This window comes from Pleurodeles waltl, chromosome 8 (genome assembly GCF_031143425.1).
Source record: "Pleurodeles waltl isolate 20211129_DDA chromosome 8, aPleWal1.hap1.20221129, whole genome shotgun sequence".
Lineage (NCBI taxonomy): Eukaryota > Metazoa > Chordata > Amphibia > Caudata > Salamandridae > Pleurodeles > Pleurodeles waltl.
The window spans coordinates 1332247048-1332264372 of record NC_090447.1 but is presented as its reverse complement, the minus strand read 5'-3'; the positions used below and the strand labels follow the sequence as shown (position 1 = coordinate 1332264372).

Below are 17325 nucleotides of genomic sequence, written 5' to 3'. Positions count from 1 at the left end.
CCGGAGCTTTCTCCACGCCAGGCTCCAATGGCTAACAGAATGTGGACTGGTTGACACATGGTGCTCTATTCCCCTGTGGGGAGGACTGATCGCCATCTGTGAGGAGGAGAACAAGGGCAGCAAATAGAAGAGACACCAGCTAGAACACACAGTGTCAGGATAGGAAGCGATTCATAAATGTACAGGGGCACCCAGGGTGTGGAGGAAATTAGAAAGCTTGCAGCTTAAACAACACAATCTTGATCAGGCTGAATACGCCATTGCTTGGTTAAAGTACACGTTTTACCTGGGGGTAACGGCTGTGGATGCCTTCTTGTGCATAAATTACACACCTGTGCCCAAGTGGCTACCATCCCAGTAATATGGACCTCTAAGGCTACGGAAGCATGCACAGACCCCCAGATAGCTGCTGTCTTCCGAGACTTCTACAAGTCTCTCTATGCAGCTGAGGCCGATAACGCTGCAGACCTCTTCACCAATCTTGGTGTATGTGACCTCACACCACTCCCTCAATCTGAATCTGAGGCCCTTGACAATCCTATCTGCATAGAGGAAGTAAGCTCCGTCATAGCCTGACTGAAGCCCGATTAACCACAATGCCCCAATGGCTTTTCCACACTCTTCTACAAAACCTTTTGACCAGAACACGCACCTATTCTTTCAAGGCTTTTCAACTGTTTTGCTGATACCGGTTCCCTGACCGATACTATGCTGGATGCCACCATCCCTGTGATGCCAAAACAGGTCAAAGACCCGACTTCCTGTGGGTCATATCTACCCATATTGCTACCTAACATAAATACCAAACTCTTTACGGGTATCCTGGCCAACTGCCTGAATCCCCTCTGCCTGGTTTAGTGAACCCAGGCCAGGCAGGCTTCGTCCCCACCAGACAATGCGGGGACAACACTAAGAGACTCCTGCATCTAATAGACAAGGTCCACCAATCTAAACCAGAGACACTTCTACTACTGATCGATGCAGAGAAAGCATTGAACAGGATACATTGGCCCTACCTCTGCAAGACACTTTCTTGTTTCGTCTTCGGGCCTAAACTCATGTGATGGGTAAAGTGCTCCAACAGTTCGTCCGGGGCTTCTGTCCGGGTAAATGGAGTATCCTCACAGCCCTTCCCGATATGAAGAGGGACCAGACAGGTTTGCCCCCTGTCTCCCCCCCACTCTTCGTCCTATACACAGAACTGCAGGCTCGCAAAATCCGAGCAAATCCCAGTATCAAGGAGATTAAGTTCGACGGAAACCACCATCTTTTCAGCCTGTACGCGGATTATGTAATTCTAGCCCTTTCCAAACCGGAGGTTTCCTTCCCTGCCATAGTAAACAAACTACAGAAGTTTCGCCGTAACCAGCCTATGGGTGAACATGCAAAAATCCCAGATCCTTAATCTTACGCTTTCTCCCACACATGCAGCAACCCTCCGCTCTCAATTCCTATTCCTCTGGACATCCAACCACCTTCCATACTTGGGGATCGAACTCGCCCGCACTATACCGCAAACTATCAATGTAAACTACACTTCCCTCACAACTCTCATCCTTGCTGATCTGGAGATGCTGCACCACCATAACCTCTCTTGGCTAGGCCACATAGTGGTGATCAAAATTACCATCCTCTCCGCATCCAATATCTCTTCCAGAAACTTTCCCCTACCCCACCAAGAAGGACGCTACACTCCTGTCAGTCTGCATTCTTTAAATTTGTCTGGAACGGGAAACTCCCACACTTATCCAGACAGCTGATGAACCGCCCGAAGCGGGAGCGAGATCTGGCAGTACCCTGCCTAAAGCATTACTTTCAAGTAGCTCAACTGCGCTGCCTATTCGAGTGGAGTCACCCGCTTTCGGAAAAACACTGGGGCTTCATGGACCAAAAGGGTGGCCAGGTACCACATTTGGAAAGAGCTTTGGCTACCATGTAAACATAGAGCATAAGGCCTTTACTCCTCTCCCATCACCAACTCTGTCTTTCGTATATGGAATGCGGTTGCACTTAAGGCAGGGCTGACCTCCTTTGCTTCCCACATGACACCCATATGTGCCAATCCTGACTTCGCTCCAGGTATGTTGATGCCAAGTAGGGGGCTGTAAAAGGGTAGGTAGCTTATTTGACCCAAAGGCGATCATACCTTTGACCACCTCAAGGGGGAGTACAATCTAAATAAATCCAACAGAATGCAATACCTGAGGATTCCACCAACTCTCCATTCATCCCTTTGCTGGGAGACCTCTTACTTAATTCAAGAAATACTTGTTCCTCAAGCAAGATGACAAACGGATGATATCAGAGATATACGCACTCTTAGGGAACCCATACCCACCCTTCTAAGACACTGATCGAACAACCATGTCTTGAGCTTCTTTCTGAAGACCAGTAGGTCCTTGGTTTTGCGGCGGTCGGTGGGGAGGGAGTTCCAGGTTATGGGGGCGAGGTAGGGGAAAGACCTGCCTCCTGTGGTGGTGCGTTGGATGCGGGGGACTGCGGCTAGGGCGAGGTCGGCTGATCGGAGGTTGCGTGTGGAAGTTAACTCTTTCATTGAGGTAGGTTGGGCCGGTGTTGTGGAGGGATTTGTGTGCGTGGATGAGGATCTTGAATGTGATTCTCTTGTCTATGGGGAGCCAGTGAAGGGATTTGAGGTGTGGTGAGATTCGTTCGTGGCGGGGGAGGCCAAGGACGAGGCGAGCAGCTGTTTTCTGGATTCTCTGGAGTTTCTGTTTGAGTTTGAGTGTGGTGCCGGCGTAGAGGGCGTTACCGTAGTCCAGTCTGCTGCTGATGAGTGCGTGGGTGACTGTCTTTCTGGTTTCTGGGGGAATCCATTTGAAGGATTTTTTTTTAGAGTGCGGAGTGTGTGGAAGCAGGAGGAGGTTAGAGCATTGATTTGCTGTGTCATGGAGAGGGAGGGGTCAAGGATGATGCCGAGGTTGCGTGCGTGGTTTGCGGGGGTGGGTGCGGGGCCTAGGGCGGTGGGCCACCAGGAGTCGTCCCATGTGGTTTTGTTGGGGCCGAAGATGATGATCTTGGTTTTGTTTGAGTTGAGCTTGAGGTGGTTAGTGGTCATCCAGTTGGTGGTGTCGAGGAGAGCGGCGTGTAGGGTGGTTTTGGTGGTGGTGGGGTTGCGGGTGAGGGAGAGGATGAGTTGGGTGTCATCTGCATAGGAGAGGATAGTGATTCTGTGTGCTCGGAGGATGTAAGCTAGGGGGATCAGGTAGATGTTGAAGAGCGTGGGGCTGAGGGAGGACCCTTGGGGGACTCTGCAGGTGATCTTGGTAGTGTTGGAGTGGAAGGCGGACTCTCTGGGTCCGGTTGGGGAGGAAGGAGGTGAGCCAGTCTAAGGCTTTGTGGCGAATTCCTATGTTGTGGAGGCGTGTGCGGAGTGTGTGGTGGCAGACGGTGTCAAAGGCTGCGGAGAGGTCTAGGAGGATGAGTGCGACGGTCTCGCCTTTGTCGACTTTGGTCCTGATATCGTCAGTGCATGCGATGAGGGTGGTTTCTGTGCTGTGGTTCTTGCGGAACCCAGATTGTGAGGGGTCAAGAGTGTTGTTTGCTTCGAGGAAGTGGGATAGGCGGGTGTTGACTAATTTCTCTGCAACCTTGGCGGGGAAAGGGAGGAGGGAGATGGGGCGGTAGTTGGAGAGGATCTCTGGGTCGGCTATTTTTTTTTTTTAGGAGGGCAGGGATTTCCGTGTGCTTCCAGGGGTCTGGGTAGGTGGCGGAGTCGAAAGAGGAGTTGATTATATTGTAGAGTATGGGGGCAATGGTAGGGCTAGCTTTGTTGTAGATGCAGTGTAGGCAGGGGTCAGAGGGGGAACCGGAGTGGATGGAGATCAAGGTTTTTTCGGTTTCTTCGTGTGTGGTGGGGATCCATGTGGAGAGTGTGGTGGGGGGGTCCTGAGTGGAGGTAGGGTTGGGTGAGTGAGGGGTATGTGTGGTGGGTGTGTGTGGTTTGAAGCTGTTGTGGATGTCCAGGATTTTGTGGAGAAAGTGGTTGGAAAGGGCGTCACATAGGGGCTGTGTGTGTGTGGGGTCTATGTTGCTGGCTTTGGGTTTGGCAAGTTCATTGATGATGGTGAAGAGTTCTTTGCTGTTTTGAGAGTTGTTGTCAAGGCGTGTCTTGTAGTGATCTCTTTTGGCGGTGCGTATGAGTTGGTGATGGGTGCGAATGGTGGTTTTGAGGGTGGAGAAGTTGGTTGTGGAAGGTTCTAGTCTCCATATTTTCTCAGCTTGGCGGCATTTGCGCTTGGAGTCTTGGAGTTCAGGGGTGAACCATGGGGCGTTCTTGATGTTGCGGGTGGCGATGTGTTTTCTGAGGGGGGCTATTGTGTCTGTATCGGACCTCCCCAATCCACTTACTTTCCCACTTCGCTCCTCAAGAGAGAAATAGATGGCCTTGGCTCTCAGGGACACCCACCAGGTAATCCTTTCACTCTGGGGTACAGAGAAGATACCAGACTACACAGCATGGCTCTTTAAACTTTGGTCCCTGCTGCAAATGGAGAAACTGTCTCTAGCAGCAGACCATCAAGGCTGCGATCTCTCTACAACCTGGGCGTCCATTATCCACATTCTTTCCTCTGTATTTTATGAGCTCACCTATCCCAACTACCTGAAAGTCTTGCGCTTCTAGCCCCCAATTGACAGGACGTCGACCTAACACCACCATACAGCCTTCAAGTGACTTGTGGACGATCCAATACGCTTTTACAGTTAAGTGACTCATCTCAGCCAACTTATTTATTAAGGAGGAGTAGGGGGAGAGGGGTGGTTGGGGATATTTCAGTTTTGTTTTCTAATATGTTTTGTGAGAGCATCCTCAAATGCTGCCAGGTTTCGGTTGTAGGCATTAAAGCTGTGTTAAATAAGACGCTGCACAATACTAATCGCTGCTTGCCCGAAGGGTCGTAGCCACATTGCTGTGTTATATTAAAAATAAACAGAATTGATCCATAACAGAAACAATGTCTTACCTCCTGTGAGACATGGTCATCTCAAGAATCTAAATGTGACTGCAGATTTATAGTCTTGGTTTTTGTGCTGGCAAAGAGACGCATCGCTATGCCATAGAAAGAGGTGTAAGCACCACTAATATGTGATTGGTTGAGTGATCTTCTGAAGTGGACTTATGCAGAAATTGACAAATTATTGGTACTCCAGAGAAGGTGCAGGATAAGCGCCTGGTACTCAATGTGGGATGACTATTTGGAGAAGATAGATGCAAAATCATTTTTATCCCCCCCAGCCCCACCACCCCCAAACAGGAGGCAGTTGACACTTGACTGACTTCATAGCCATGCTGCCTACCGGCAACTAGTCACGTTGTTTCCCTATCTGAAGAAACTGTGGGGAAGGTTTCTGCTTATTGTCCTGAGGAACAGGACTGAATGACTAGGCTCTCAGGAGTCAAAAGAAAGGGTGGGTACCCAGGAGCTAGGCTATAACAGCATGCTGACTGCAGGGCATAAAATGACTTTCTGCAGACTGCCATAACTGGACCCAAAAGGGCATCACTGAAGGGTAGTAGGTGTTCCGCAGTTGCTGCTGATGGTAATAAGACTTCAGTGACGACGTTCACTTGGACTGCCACCACTGGCAATTGTATATCTAATAAGTCAGTGACATTTTTCATTATGGGACGAAAGGACATCATCACTGGAGTTGGGTGGTCCAGAGGGAAGCTTCATGTCCATTTCTGGGGAAGTGCCCAGGGTGAGAACATAAGAAAGTCCTTAGAGTTCATGGCCTTTACCCTCATCGACACTCCCGTATGAGTAAAGATCTGTGATCCGGATCAGTTAAAATAGGTCATGTATCATGTCTCTGTATTCGTATCAGTTGCTGGGTCTGCGAGACCTGTTCTGTGCCCGTCTCCAAAGTCCGCACTGATGGCACTGTGTCTGCTGCAGATGGCAGAGCTGGAGATGGAGGTGGCACTTGTGGGAGTGGAGCTGTAGAAGGCATGGTAGCTTGCTGCCTCGCACAGCGGATTGATGGGTCAAATGGATGCAAGGCCAGTGCAGAGTCAGATAGGGTGTCACCGTAGGGAGCCAGAGTCATGGGCAAGAACACTGGTAGGCCTTCTGGAGCCATGGGCCAATGGTTCACTGGATGTTGTTGCAAAGATGTTGTATATTGTGTTTAGGAATGCTGCAGACTCCGAGCACGGAGCTGGAAATTGAGGAAAGGCTAGAGTCTGTGTTGGAAACTGAGGGTACGACTGACCCGGCACTGAGGGATCAGGAAAAGAAGATGACAGAGCCAGAGGAGGATTATGTGGATCCTGGGCTGGGTCCAGTGGGGTCAGCAGAGCGGGCCATTTAGAGCAGGAAGTACTGGCCCTATTTCGACCAACTCTGGCTCTGTGGATGAATATCCTGTAGGAGTCAGACTTGCATTTCTTATGTTTCTTCTGTTTCCTTTGTCCCCTTCTCACCCCCTGCACCCCTCCCCCTCCAGGAGATTGTGGGCATGGTGAGCTGGAACAAGGTCTAGAACATTGCTTACCATGCTCCTCCTCCCAGCCGTGGCCATGAAGTGTTTCTTCTCCCATTCTGATGGCTTTCGGGTGCATACTCTGGCAGGAGTTCCAGGCACAGGAGCAGTGGTTCGATGTGAGGCACCACAGACAGATGGAGTGGGAATCCATAATAGACCTTAATATGTCACAGTCCCTATAGGGTTTAAACCCCGATTACTCGAGGGTAAGACACAGTACTGCAAGTATACAACTGATCTGTGAGGAAAACTCAGAGAGAGGGAGTTCTGGATCTATGTTGATGGCATGGGAAAAAAGTAACTAATGTTGGTGCGGGTGTTATATCATTTTAGTGATGTTAGACTTGGCATCCTTGGTGTGGTCTCCTCTAACCTTTTGCCTCTGTTTCCCAGGTTGTTGATGTGTGCTGGACTCTGTTTTTGTTACTCTGGGCACTTTAACACTGAACCAGTGCTAAAGTGCAAGTGCTCCTATGTAAAATGTATGTGTATCTGGATTTCCATGATTGGCATATTTGATTTACTGGTAAGTCCCTAGTACAGTGCACCAGAGGTGCCCAGGGCCTGTAAATCAAATGCTACTAGTGGGCCTGCAGCACTGGTTGTGCCACCCACATTAGTAGCCCTGTAAAAATGGCTCAGACCTGCCACTGCAGTGTGTGTAGGCAGTTTTAAACTGCCAATTCGATTTGGCAAGTGTACCCACTCGCCAGGCCTAAGCCTTCCTTTTTCTTACATGTAAGACACCCGTAAGGTAGGCCCTAGGTAGCCCCACGGGCAGGGTGCAGTGTATGTTTAAGGCTGGACATATACTTATGTGTTTTATATGTCCTGACAGTGAAATAATGCCAAATTCGTTTTTCACTGTTGCAAGGCCTGGCTCTCATAGGTTAACATGGAGGCTACCTTTTAATATATCCTTTGGAAGCAGATAGACATATGGAGTTTGGGGTCTCTGAACTCACAATTTAAAAAACATATTTTAGTAAAGTTGGTTTTGAGATTGTATGTTTGAAAATGCCACTTTTAGAAAGTGGGCATTTTCTTGCTTAAACCATTTTGTGACTCTGCCTGTATGTGGATTCTCTGTCTGGGTTAGTTTGACAGATGGGCTGTTTTGCACCTCCCTCTAGACAGTGACACAAAGGGAGCTGAGGTGTAGCCTGCATATCCTGATGCGCCATCTGTGCTAGGAGGGAGAGGAGGAGTGGTCACTTACACCTGAAAGGGCTGTGCCTGCCCTCTGGCCTGGGCAAGGCAGGATTACACAAACAAGAGAGACTTTCCTTTGAAGTAGGCCTATTTCAAAGGCAGGACTGTGTAAAGGAAGGGCAACCAAACCCCTGAAAATTAGGTAACTTCTGGACATCAAGAGGAACCTCTACCTGGAGAAGAGCTGAAGAGCTGAGGAGAAGCGCTGTCCTGCCTGTGACTGTGCTTTTTTAAGCTATCTTGCAGTTGCTGCTTCAGCCTGTGCAAGGGGACAAAGACTGGACTTTGTTGGTATTCCTGCTCGTGAAGAAATCTCCAAGAGCTTGAAACTGAGCTTGCCTCCTGTTGTGGAAGTCTTAGGGCCCTCAAAGACTTCTCCTGCCAGCACCTGGACTCTCTGCTGAGACTCCTGCCCTGCCAAGTGGTGCCCTATCCAGTTCATGGGGCCTTGGAAGGTGAAGCTGGCAGACCAAGACTGAAAATGCACGCACAGACCGCCCTGCAGGGAAAATGTCGACGCACCTTCTGAGACGCGGCTGAGAAACGACGCGCAACACCTGCTGACGGAGGCTGATAACGTTGCAACCCACACATTGCGATTTTTCTGATCCCGCGCGGCCGGAGTTTCGACACATCGCTGAGTTGGACGCACCGCTCTCCTGCGGAGAGAAGAAACAACGCACAGTCTCGCTTGCGGGTGAGAAATCGACACATCGCTAGCCCTTTCCGATGCACATTCGCCTGTGCATGTTATTTTGACGCTACTAAGGTACTTTTCAACATTAACAGTGTTTTTACTGTTTTCTCAATGATTTAAGACTCTTTTGCTTTTAAAATTAATAACTTGACTTGTGTATGTTGGATTTTTGTTGTTGTGGTCTTCTTTTGTTTAGATAAATATTACCTATTTTTTCTAAACCTGTGCGGTGTCATTATGTAGTAGTGTTTTCACTGAGTTACTGTGTGTGTTGGCACAAATACTTTACAGCTAGACTCTGAAGTTAAGCCTGCCTGCTTGTGCCAAGCTACCAAGAGGGTGAGCGGGGGTTAACTGAGGGTGATTCTCCTTTACCCTGACTAGAGTGAGGGTCCTTGCTTGGACAGGGGGTTACCTGACTCCCAACCAAAGACCCCATTTCTAACAAGTGACGACACATGAAGCCACTTCCATTGTCCTAACAAAGCCAGAGCTTAAAAGTTTTAAGTATCCAGTCTGACATCTGAATTTGTTCTGTAGGTGAGGAATCTGCATGTAAAAGTTTACATCAGAAAATGCATTTTGAATAGCTCAGTGGCATAACTTGAAGACAAGCAGAATTCTTTATGTTTAGCAATTAAGAAATGAAACAGGTTGTGATATTACTAAAGCTAAAGAGTAGGTACATTCTCAAATAAATAAAGAACACCACACAAAGGCTCTTATTTCCAATTAGCTTTGGCCAAACATAAGAATGAATTGGAACTGAACACAAGAAAAAGGCACTTACCTTTGGTAGCAATATTTCTGGATAATACAACATCTTCCTGCATATTCCTTACAATCTGATCCACAGACACCAATGCAGATCCTTCCAATTTAGTGAGGTTTATTTCAAAATCTGCCACTGTCCCATGCTTTATAAGTTATTTCAGTACTTTTCTAAATTACTTGTTGATATTTTTAAGAAGGGACATCATGTGTGTGGTGATTGCATACAATGTTCAATATCACTGAAAGGCTTCTCACTAAAAAGACCACTGGGAAAGTCTGATTTCTTGAAACTTGCAAACTGAACTGTGTGCCTTCCAAAGTTTGCAAAGGTTTAAGATCAAGGATGACATTTTCTAGAGAGAGAGAAATCTAAGTAAAGGAGCTCTGCAGGAAGTTATCTGTCTTACAGAAGTGATAGCCAACATAAAAAAACCATGGGTGCCTAGTGAGAATGGGAGATTTCTTGTTCCCTGACTTAACTGTAACAGGTAAATTTCAGAAGAATTTTGAGTTTATAACATTACGTTGTCACTGACATTTTCAGCTGACTATAATGTTACTTTAACCTTTGTTTTTTCATTGAATTTCTAGGGTCTTTTTAATGAAGTAATACAGTATTTTATTACAATACATAATGCCAACCCTATGCAGAACAAGGCTGTGCATCCAACCCCTTGCAGGCAAGGAAGCCCACGCCATGCACAGCTTTTGATATCTGGCATGTGCAGCATGTGTTTTGGTTTGCAGGTCCTGACTGCATGCAGGCAGACTTACTAACTTTGTAAAAGAGTCACAACACCAAAATATAAAAAGTGCCCCCCCCTGACTTTATCAAGGGGTCAGCATATCAATATATGTAGAACACCTTCATCTTTATTTAAATATCACCAATATTTTTAATTAAATGCATATTTAGGTAATTCACACAAAGCAATGTTTAATAACCATGATTACTATAAAATTGTTTAATAAAGTTTTCATTAAAAAAATTAGAATCAACATGTCCGAGTCATTCTTTTAACATAGTGTTTAGGTTAACACTTTGTAGGCTTAAAAATGTTAAAAGAAGGACTCAGAGACATTTTGTTTCCAAAAATAAAACCAACTTGTCTGAGTCTTTCTTGTAACATTTTTCAGCCCACAATCATAAAAACAACCACAAGAGGAAGGCGCTCTTCAGCCGAAACGCATAGGGCTCCTGCAAGAAGTGATTTTGAAAAACTATGGAAAGTTCTCTTGGGGTAATAAATTTAATGACCCAGGAGTCATACTGTTTTTTAAAATGTTTCTGGAGGGAGGGGAGAGGAGGGGGGGGAAGAGGGGGCGAGGTCTAATGCTTTGTGGTGCCTCTGTCCCTTTTAGGGGCATGACCAAGATAAAAAAAAAAGGTGTTAACAGCCCTTGCAGGGCCTTATGAGGTGCTCCTTCCAGGATTTTTTGAGTGACTCATCCATTTATAATTTACCAGGAGTACCCCACCCATATGTTTAATTTTTATTGGGGACCACTTAGGGAGTTCAAGGGCCCCCGCAGCCCCAGCTGGCACACATCCTGTGTGCCAGCAGCAGCAGGCAGGTTTCATCCTAAGTGGGTGCCTCGGTGCTCATCTGGGGCACCCACAGTTACATTACTGTAGGGGGAGCCCAGGGGCCCTGTGACTGCCCTTGGGGGTGCTGGCCCTTTTAAAAAAAGAAATTGGTGGATGCCACAGTTCCCACACTGCAGGGGTTGTTGGGGGCTGCAAGAAGAGCCCTGAGGCCCCCAAGGCTGCAGCCTGTACCATACTGGTGCTTGCGGGAGCTGCACTTTCTCTTTGCTCCTGTGTGGGTAGGAGGAGCATTTGTTTTTTTTACTGCTCCCGTTGGGTAAGAGCCAATTTAAGTTCCCTGCCCAGGGCAGTGCAAGCATTCTCCTTGGCAGGGAACCACGGTGTCCCAGGATGGGCGTCCCAGGATGGGCTCCCCAGGACTCTCTTCAGTATAGGTTCATGGAGGATGGGTTCCCCGAGGTCAACCCTAGCACAGTGAGGAAACAAAACAAAAAAAGAATCTGCCTGGTGGGTGGTGTCTCTGGGGCCCAAGAGTAACTCAGGGAGGGAGGCGGCATGCACTCCTCTCCTTTATTTGCTATTTAGCCCAGGGTAATGTACAGGCTCAGGGAACGGGTGTGAACTCCAGTTCCCTTTTACTAATGAGTCAGGCCCAGGGAATGGGCTCCCTGGGGCCATAAATGGATTGGGGAGGGAGGTCCACACACACCCCACCTCCCAAATAATAGTATACACTGATCCCCGGCCGTGGCCCACTCAGGGGGACAGGGATGATATCTATATATAGATATATATATATATATATATATTTTTTTTTTTTAATGAAGCCAAGTTTTTCTTTTCCTGCGACATTACAGCTGGAATGCTGCGAAAAAAAACAATTACTATTTGGGGGGAGCTGTTCCCTCTGGGCGCCTCCATAAGGGCTAACATCTTTTTTATCCCCTTTGTTGCCAGGCCTTTTCCCCCTTAGGTGCAGAGCCTTTTTTTGGCTATTTGGGGTAGTTTGCGCTTAGGCCCTCATAACTTTTTGTCCACATAAGCTACCCACGCCAAATTTGTGTCCTTGTTTTCCCCAACATCCTAGGGATTCTAGCGGTACACAGAGTTTGTAGGTTCCCCTGGAGGAGACCAAGAAATTAGCCAAAATACAGCTAAAATGTTGTTTTAAAAACAAATGGGACAAAAGTGCTGCAGAAGAAAGCATGTGTTTTTTCCCCTAAAAATGGCATCAACAAAGGGTTTGCAGTGCTAAAATTGCCATCTTCCCAGCTTCCAGGACCAGGCAGATTTGAATCAGAAAACCACATTTTCAACACAATTTTGGCATTTTACTGGGACATACCCAATTTTTACTATTTTTTGTGCTTTCAGCCTCCTTCCAGTTAGTGACAGAAATGGGTGTGAAACCCATGCTAGATCCCAGACAGCTAAACATTTCTGAACAGTAGACAAAATTCTGAATTCAGCAAGGGGTCATTTGCGTAGATCCTTCAAGGTTTTCCTACAGAAAGTAACAGCTAAAATAAATATTGAAATTGAGGTGAAAGAAAGAGCCATTTCTGGCCACGTTTTCTTCTATAACTTTTTTCAGCTATGGCAGATTTTTGAAAGAAATATACCGTTACGCCTGCAGGACTCTTCTGGTTGCGAGGATATATAGGGCTTGTCGGCTCATCAAGAAGCCTAGGTACTAAGAGCCAATAAATGAGCTGCACCTTGCAATGGGTTTTCATTTTATACTGGGTATACAGCAATTCATTTGGTGAAATATAAAGAGTGAAAAATAGGTATCAAAGAAATCTTTGTATTTCCAAAATGTACCAAGATAACGTGTTGAGAAGCAGTGGTTATTTGCACATCTCTGAATTCCGGGGTCCCCATACTAGCATGTGAATTACAGGGCATTTCTCAAATAGACTTCTTTTTTTACACAATGTCTTACATTTGGAAGGAAAAAATGTAGAGCAAGACAAGGGGCAATAACACTTGTTATTTTATTCTCCTGATCAAAATGGTACCTCATTTGTGTGGGTAGGCCTAGTGCCCGCGACAGGAAATGCAACATGGACACATCACATTTTTACATTGAAATTTGAGGTGTTTTTTGGAAAGTGCCTAGCTGTGGAGTTTGGCCTCTAGCTCAGCCGGCACCTAGGGAAACCTAGCAAACCTGTGCATTTTTGATAACTAGACACCTATGGGAATCTAGGATAGGGTGAGTTGTGGGGCTCTCACCAGGTTCTGTTACTCAGAATCCTTTGCCAACCTCAATATTTGGCCAAAAAAACACTTTTCCCTCACATTTCGGTGCTGCAAAGTTCTGGAATCTGGGAGGAGCCACAAACTTCCTTCCACCTGGCATTTCCCCAAGTCTCCCGATGAAAATGGTACCTCGCTTGTGTGGGTAGGCTTAGTGACTGCGACAGGAAATGCCCCAAAACACAGTGTGGGCACATCCCTTTTTCCCAAAGAAAACTGACCAGTTTTTTTTTGCAAAGTGACAAGTTGTGGATTTTGGCCTCCAGCTCATCCGGCACCTAGGAAAACCTAGCAAATTTGGACATTTCTGAAAATTAGACACCTAAGAGAACCCAGGATGGGGTAACTCGTGGCGCTAGCACCAGGTTCTGTTACCCACAATCCTTTGCAAACCTCAAAATTTGGCGCAAAAAAAAAAATACTTTTTCCTCACATTTCGGTGCTACAAAGTTCTGGAATCTGAGGGGAACCACAAACTTCCTTCTACCTAGCATTCCCCCACATCTCCCGATAAAAAATAGTACCTCACTTGTGTGTGCAGGCCTAGGACCTGCGACAGGAAATGCCCCAAAACACTACGTGGACACATCAAAATTATCAATTACAAAACTACCTTTTTTTGCGGGGGCACCTGTGTTTTTGGGCCTGGGCTCAGCAGCCATCTAGAGAAACCTACCAAACCCAGACATTTCTGAAAACGACATACCCAAAGGAGTCCAGGGAGGTGTGACTTGCGTATGTCCCCCAGTGTTTTCTTACCCAGAATCCTCAGCAAACCTCAAATTGAGCTAAATAAAATAATCACCGCACAGGCACAAATTTTCTACCACTCAATGTTCCCCCTCGGTCTCCTGCTAAAAATGATACCTCACTTGTGTAGGTGGGCCAAGTGCCTGTGAGAGGGAAGAGCCAAAAAGATGTTGAAATTGAGGGGGAACCAAAGAGGGTCCAAAAGGGCAGTTTTGAAAAAAAATATTTTTTTAGGCTGACAATTGGGGCATAATTTTTATTGGTATAGATGCGACAATGCTGGGTGGTAGGAATTTTGTGGATTCCTGCAGATTCTGGAAGGTTCCATCACAAAAATGTGGGGAAAATGTGTGATTTCAAGCAAAGTTGGAGGTTTGCATTGCATTGTGTGTAAGAAAGTGGTGTGGGGTGCATGTGAAGCACACCACCCTGGACTCCCCCAGATGTTTAGTTTTCAGATGTGTCGAGGTCGTGTGGATTTTCCTAGATGGCAGTGTCTCAAAGTCCAAAAAGTGCAGCCCTCACCATTCCTAGTGGGACGATTTTGAGAGTTAGCCAAGCTCTCATGGCCCAAATGTAAAATCAAAACCCAAAATAATCAAATATCCTCTTGCTTGCCGTTGGGATAAGATCTTTTAGTGTGCAGGGGGGAGAGCTGAAAGACTGTTACCCTCTTCAGTTGGGATGGAAGAATTACCATGCCCATACTGGTTGGTAGCCACCCACCCACTAATTTTAGTTTTATTAATTCCCGGCATCTAGTAGGCTTTCTGCGCCCCCCCCTCCTCTTGGGGAGTGGAACGGGGTTAATCGCCCATCTGCCCACCGCTGGGCAGAACAACTTGTCCCCATTTATTTGGAGTGTGGGTATGGCCACACCCTCAGTTTAAAACTCTTTCCTGGTGTCTAGTGGGCTTTCTGCCCCCATTGGGGGCAGAAATGGCCAACAGTAATGTGTCCCCATGGGGAGCTACCCTTGCCCAAGGGGCTCCCACCCCAAACAAAACACACATGCACACACCAATCCCTGGTACCTAAGTGGTTTCTGTTCCCTTTGGGGACAGTTGGGCCTAATAAAAATAGGCCTATCTGCCACCGTTGGGGGCAGAAATGGCCTACAATAAAACTCCCCCCCAGGGTAGCGCCCCTTGCCTAAGGGGTGGCTCCCCTTGTGTGAAATTGGCGCAAAAAAAAATCTCTGGTGTCTAATGGTTTCTGCCACCCTTGGGGGCAGATTGGCCTAATAAAAATAGGCCGATCTGCCCCCAAGGTGGGCAGAAATGGCCTCAAATAAGTCCCCCTCCCCCCCTTGGGTAGCAACTCTTGCCCAAGGGGCCGCTCCCCTTATTAGTTTGCTACAAGTAAACAAAGTCCCTGGTGTTTAGTGGGCATTCCTGGAGCACAATCGCATAGTGCTGCAGGAATGCTCAGAGTGACATGAAAAGGAAAGGAAAAGCCTTTCCTTTTCATGCCTCTCTGACCGCTCCTCCCCCTGTACAGGGGAGAAACTAATCAGTTTCTCCTCGGATCGCGCTGGAAGCCATTCTTCCAGCGCAATGGAGGCGACCTCTGATGAGGTCAACGTGCGCTCGTGTGCTGATTTCATAAGACGTCACTGGTGGTGGCTTGGGGGGGGGAGGGGGGGGGGGGTCGGGTTGGAAGGGGAAGCGAGTCCCCTTCCATCCCTGCCCAGGGAAGGGGGGTGGGAGGCCCAAGGGGGAGCGCTGGCGCTCCCCCCTGTGGGCCGGGTGCAGGACGAGATGGTTACGTCCTCGGCACCCGGGCACCGTGGCCGAGGACGTAACCAGCTCATCCCAGACACCAAAGGGGTTAAAAAACATTTTCAGGACAGGCTAGTAAGTCCCGGAGGCCTGTAATGGCTGCTGCAACATTTTGCTCCTGTTGCGGCCAGACAAATCTGAGCACTCACTCTTGCAGGAGGGAGATGGCACAATAGAGAAAAAGGTCTCCTCAGCCAAGTTGAATGTTATAATTTTTAAAGCTCAGCTCATGGAATTGAGTCCCTCGGACCCAACCATCCAAATAGACAAATATTTTTGTACCTTAATTTGTCCTAAACTACTCAGAGGATTCACGCCAAATCACAAAAAACATGCGTTCTGGACTAAGATGAACCTTCCTGTCAAATCTGGTGTAATACTGTTCAGCTGATTTGGCAGTAGCCCGTGTCAAAAATCCCTATGGAAATTGCAAGGGGGTTTTACGTTTTGGGACCTCCTCTTTTCTCGGCTGCCCTTGATGGATCACCCTGAAACTTACCATGAAGAAACTAACGGGAAAAAAAAGAGTACTTAAAAAAAAAAAAAAACTGTGAAGGTTCGTCAAACCGCACCAAAGTTATTAGCAAACCGAAAACGTAATTTCCTATGAAAATGCAGACGTAACTAAATAAATAAATGCAACTGCCACTGGGTGATATATAAATATATGTATTTTAGATTATATATAATTACATATGATTAAAGCAGGACTTAACCACTGAGTCACTTATACAAGTAAGACATACACACTACTGACCATGCAAGCCAGCACCCTACTATTATCACTGTGAAAATGTGGAGCAACGTCAGATTCTAAAGATCATAATTCATCAACTGCCAAAATACAAAACAACATGTTTCCACATACCTTGAAATAAATGGGAGCCATATCTCCTACTTCCTTGGGCATCGGAATGCACTCGTACACCATATGAAATCGTTTCTTCGTGTCTATATTTGTCTCGAGGAAAACACAGTCTAACCCTTTACTTTCAAACATTTTAACCAAGGCTTTTCTGAAGATCTGTGGAGAAAACGAATAGCAGAAAGCATGTTACGAATACAGGATACAAACTGCATTTCAGTATTCAGTATGGTGGGACAACTTGGCGTTCGTAAACATGTTCAATGGGATAAGACTATTTTACAGGAGGAAAGTGCTCCTAGGAGTAAAAATTGCAATGGTGCTGCAAAGGGAAAGGAACGGTCACTGCACAAGGTGCGAATGAATTTAAGATTTTTAGCCTAAAAGTGTTCAGCCAAACTCATGGTCGTCAAACATTCCAAGCTAAGGAAAACATTCTCGATGAACCCTCCTGTTCCATCTGATCCTGAGCTACACACTTAAGCAAGCATTGATTCTATAGCGTGGCATTTGGGGCAATCAGAAGCTGAACCCCCAACATAAACATCACCAATCTCTCTGTGGCTTAGTTACCATCTTGCTCCGGCATAGCAACATTTACCTTTGAGCTCCTGAAATTCAAAGCCCACTGTCTAATAAATATTGAAAAGACTAAATACAGCTGGTTATGTAAAAGTAACAGAAGGCAGTCTCTGCCTAAGGTAACAATAAATAACTTATTTACTCCATTTACAGGGCAGAATTTGCTCAATTCTAAACAGCTTTGAAGGCGGGTAGGGTTTAGAGTTACAAATCTTTCGCACAAGTACACAAGAAAGCGTTTAAAGGCCCAAAGGTCATAAACCAGTGGTTAAATGTGTAGAGATTAGTATAAACTGACTACAGAGCAGGGCTTTAAGTGAGCCGGGTCCTGACAGTGCTGAGCACT

General features: G+C 46.7%; 1 protein-coding gene across 1 annotated transcript in view; it reads right to left on the bottom strand.

Annotated features, from left to right (window-relative positions):
- Window positions 1–17325, bottom strand: part of CWF19L2 (CWF19 like cell cycle control factor 2) — an 860723-nt gene that overhangs the window by 63210 nt on the left and 780188 nt on the right. The window contains exon 15 of the mRNA XM_069202341.1: window positions 16401–16556. Within this exon, the coding sequence (XP_069058442.1) occupies window positions 16401–16556 (156 nt within the window). The remainder of the gene's footprint in view (window positions 1–16400; window positions 16557–17325) is intronic.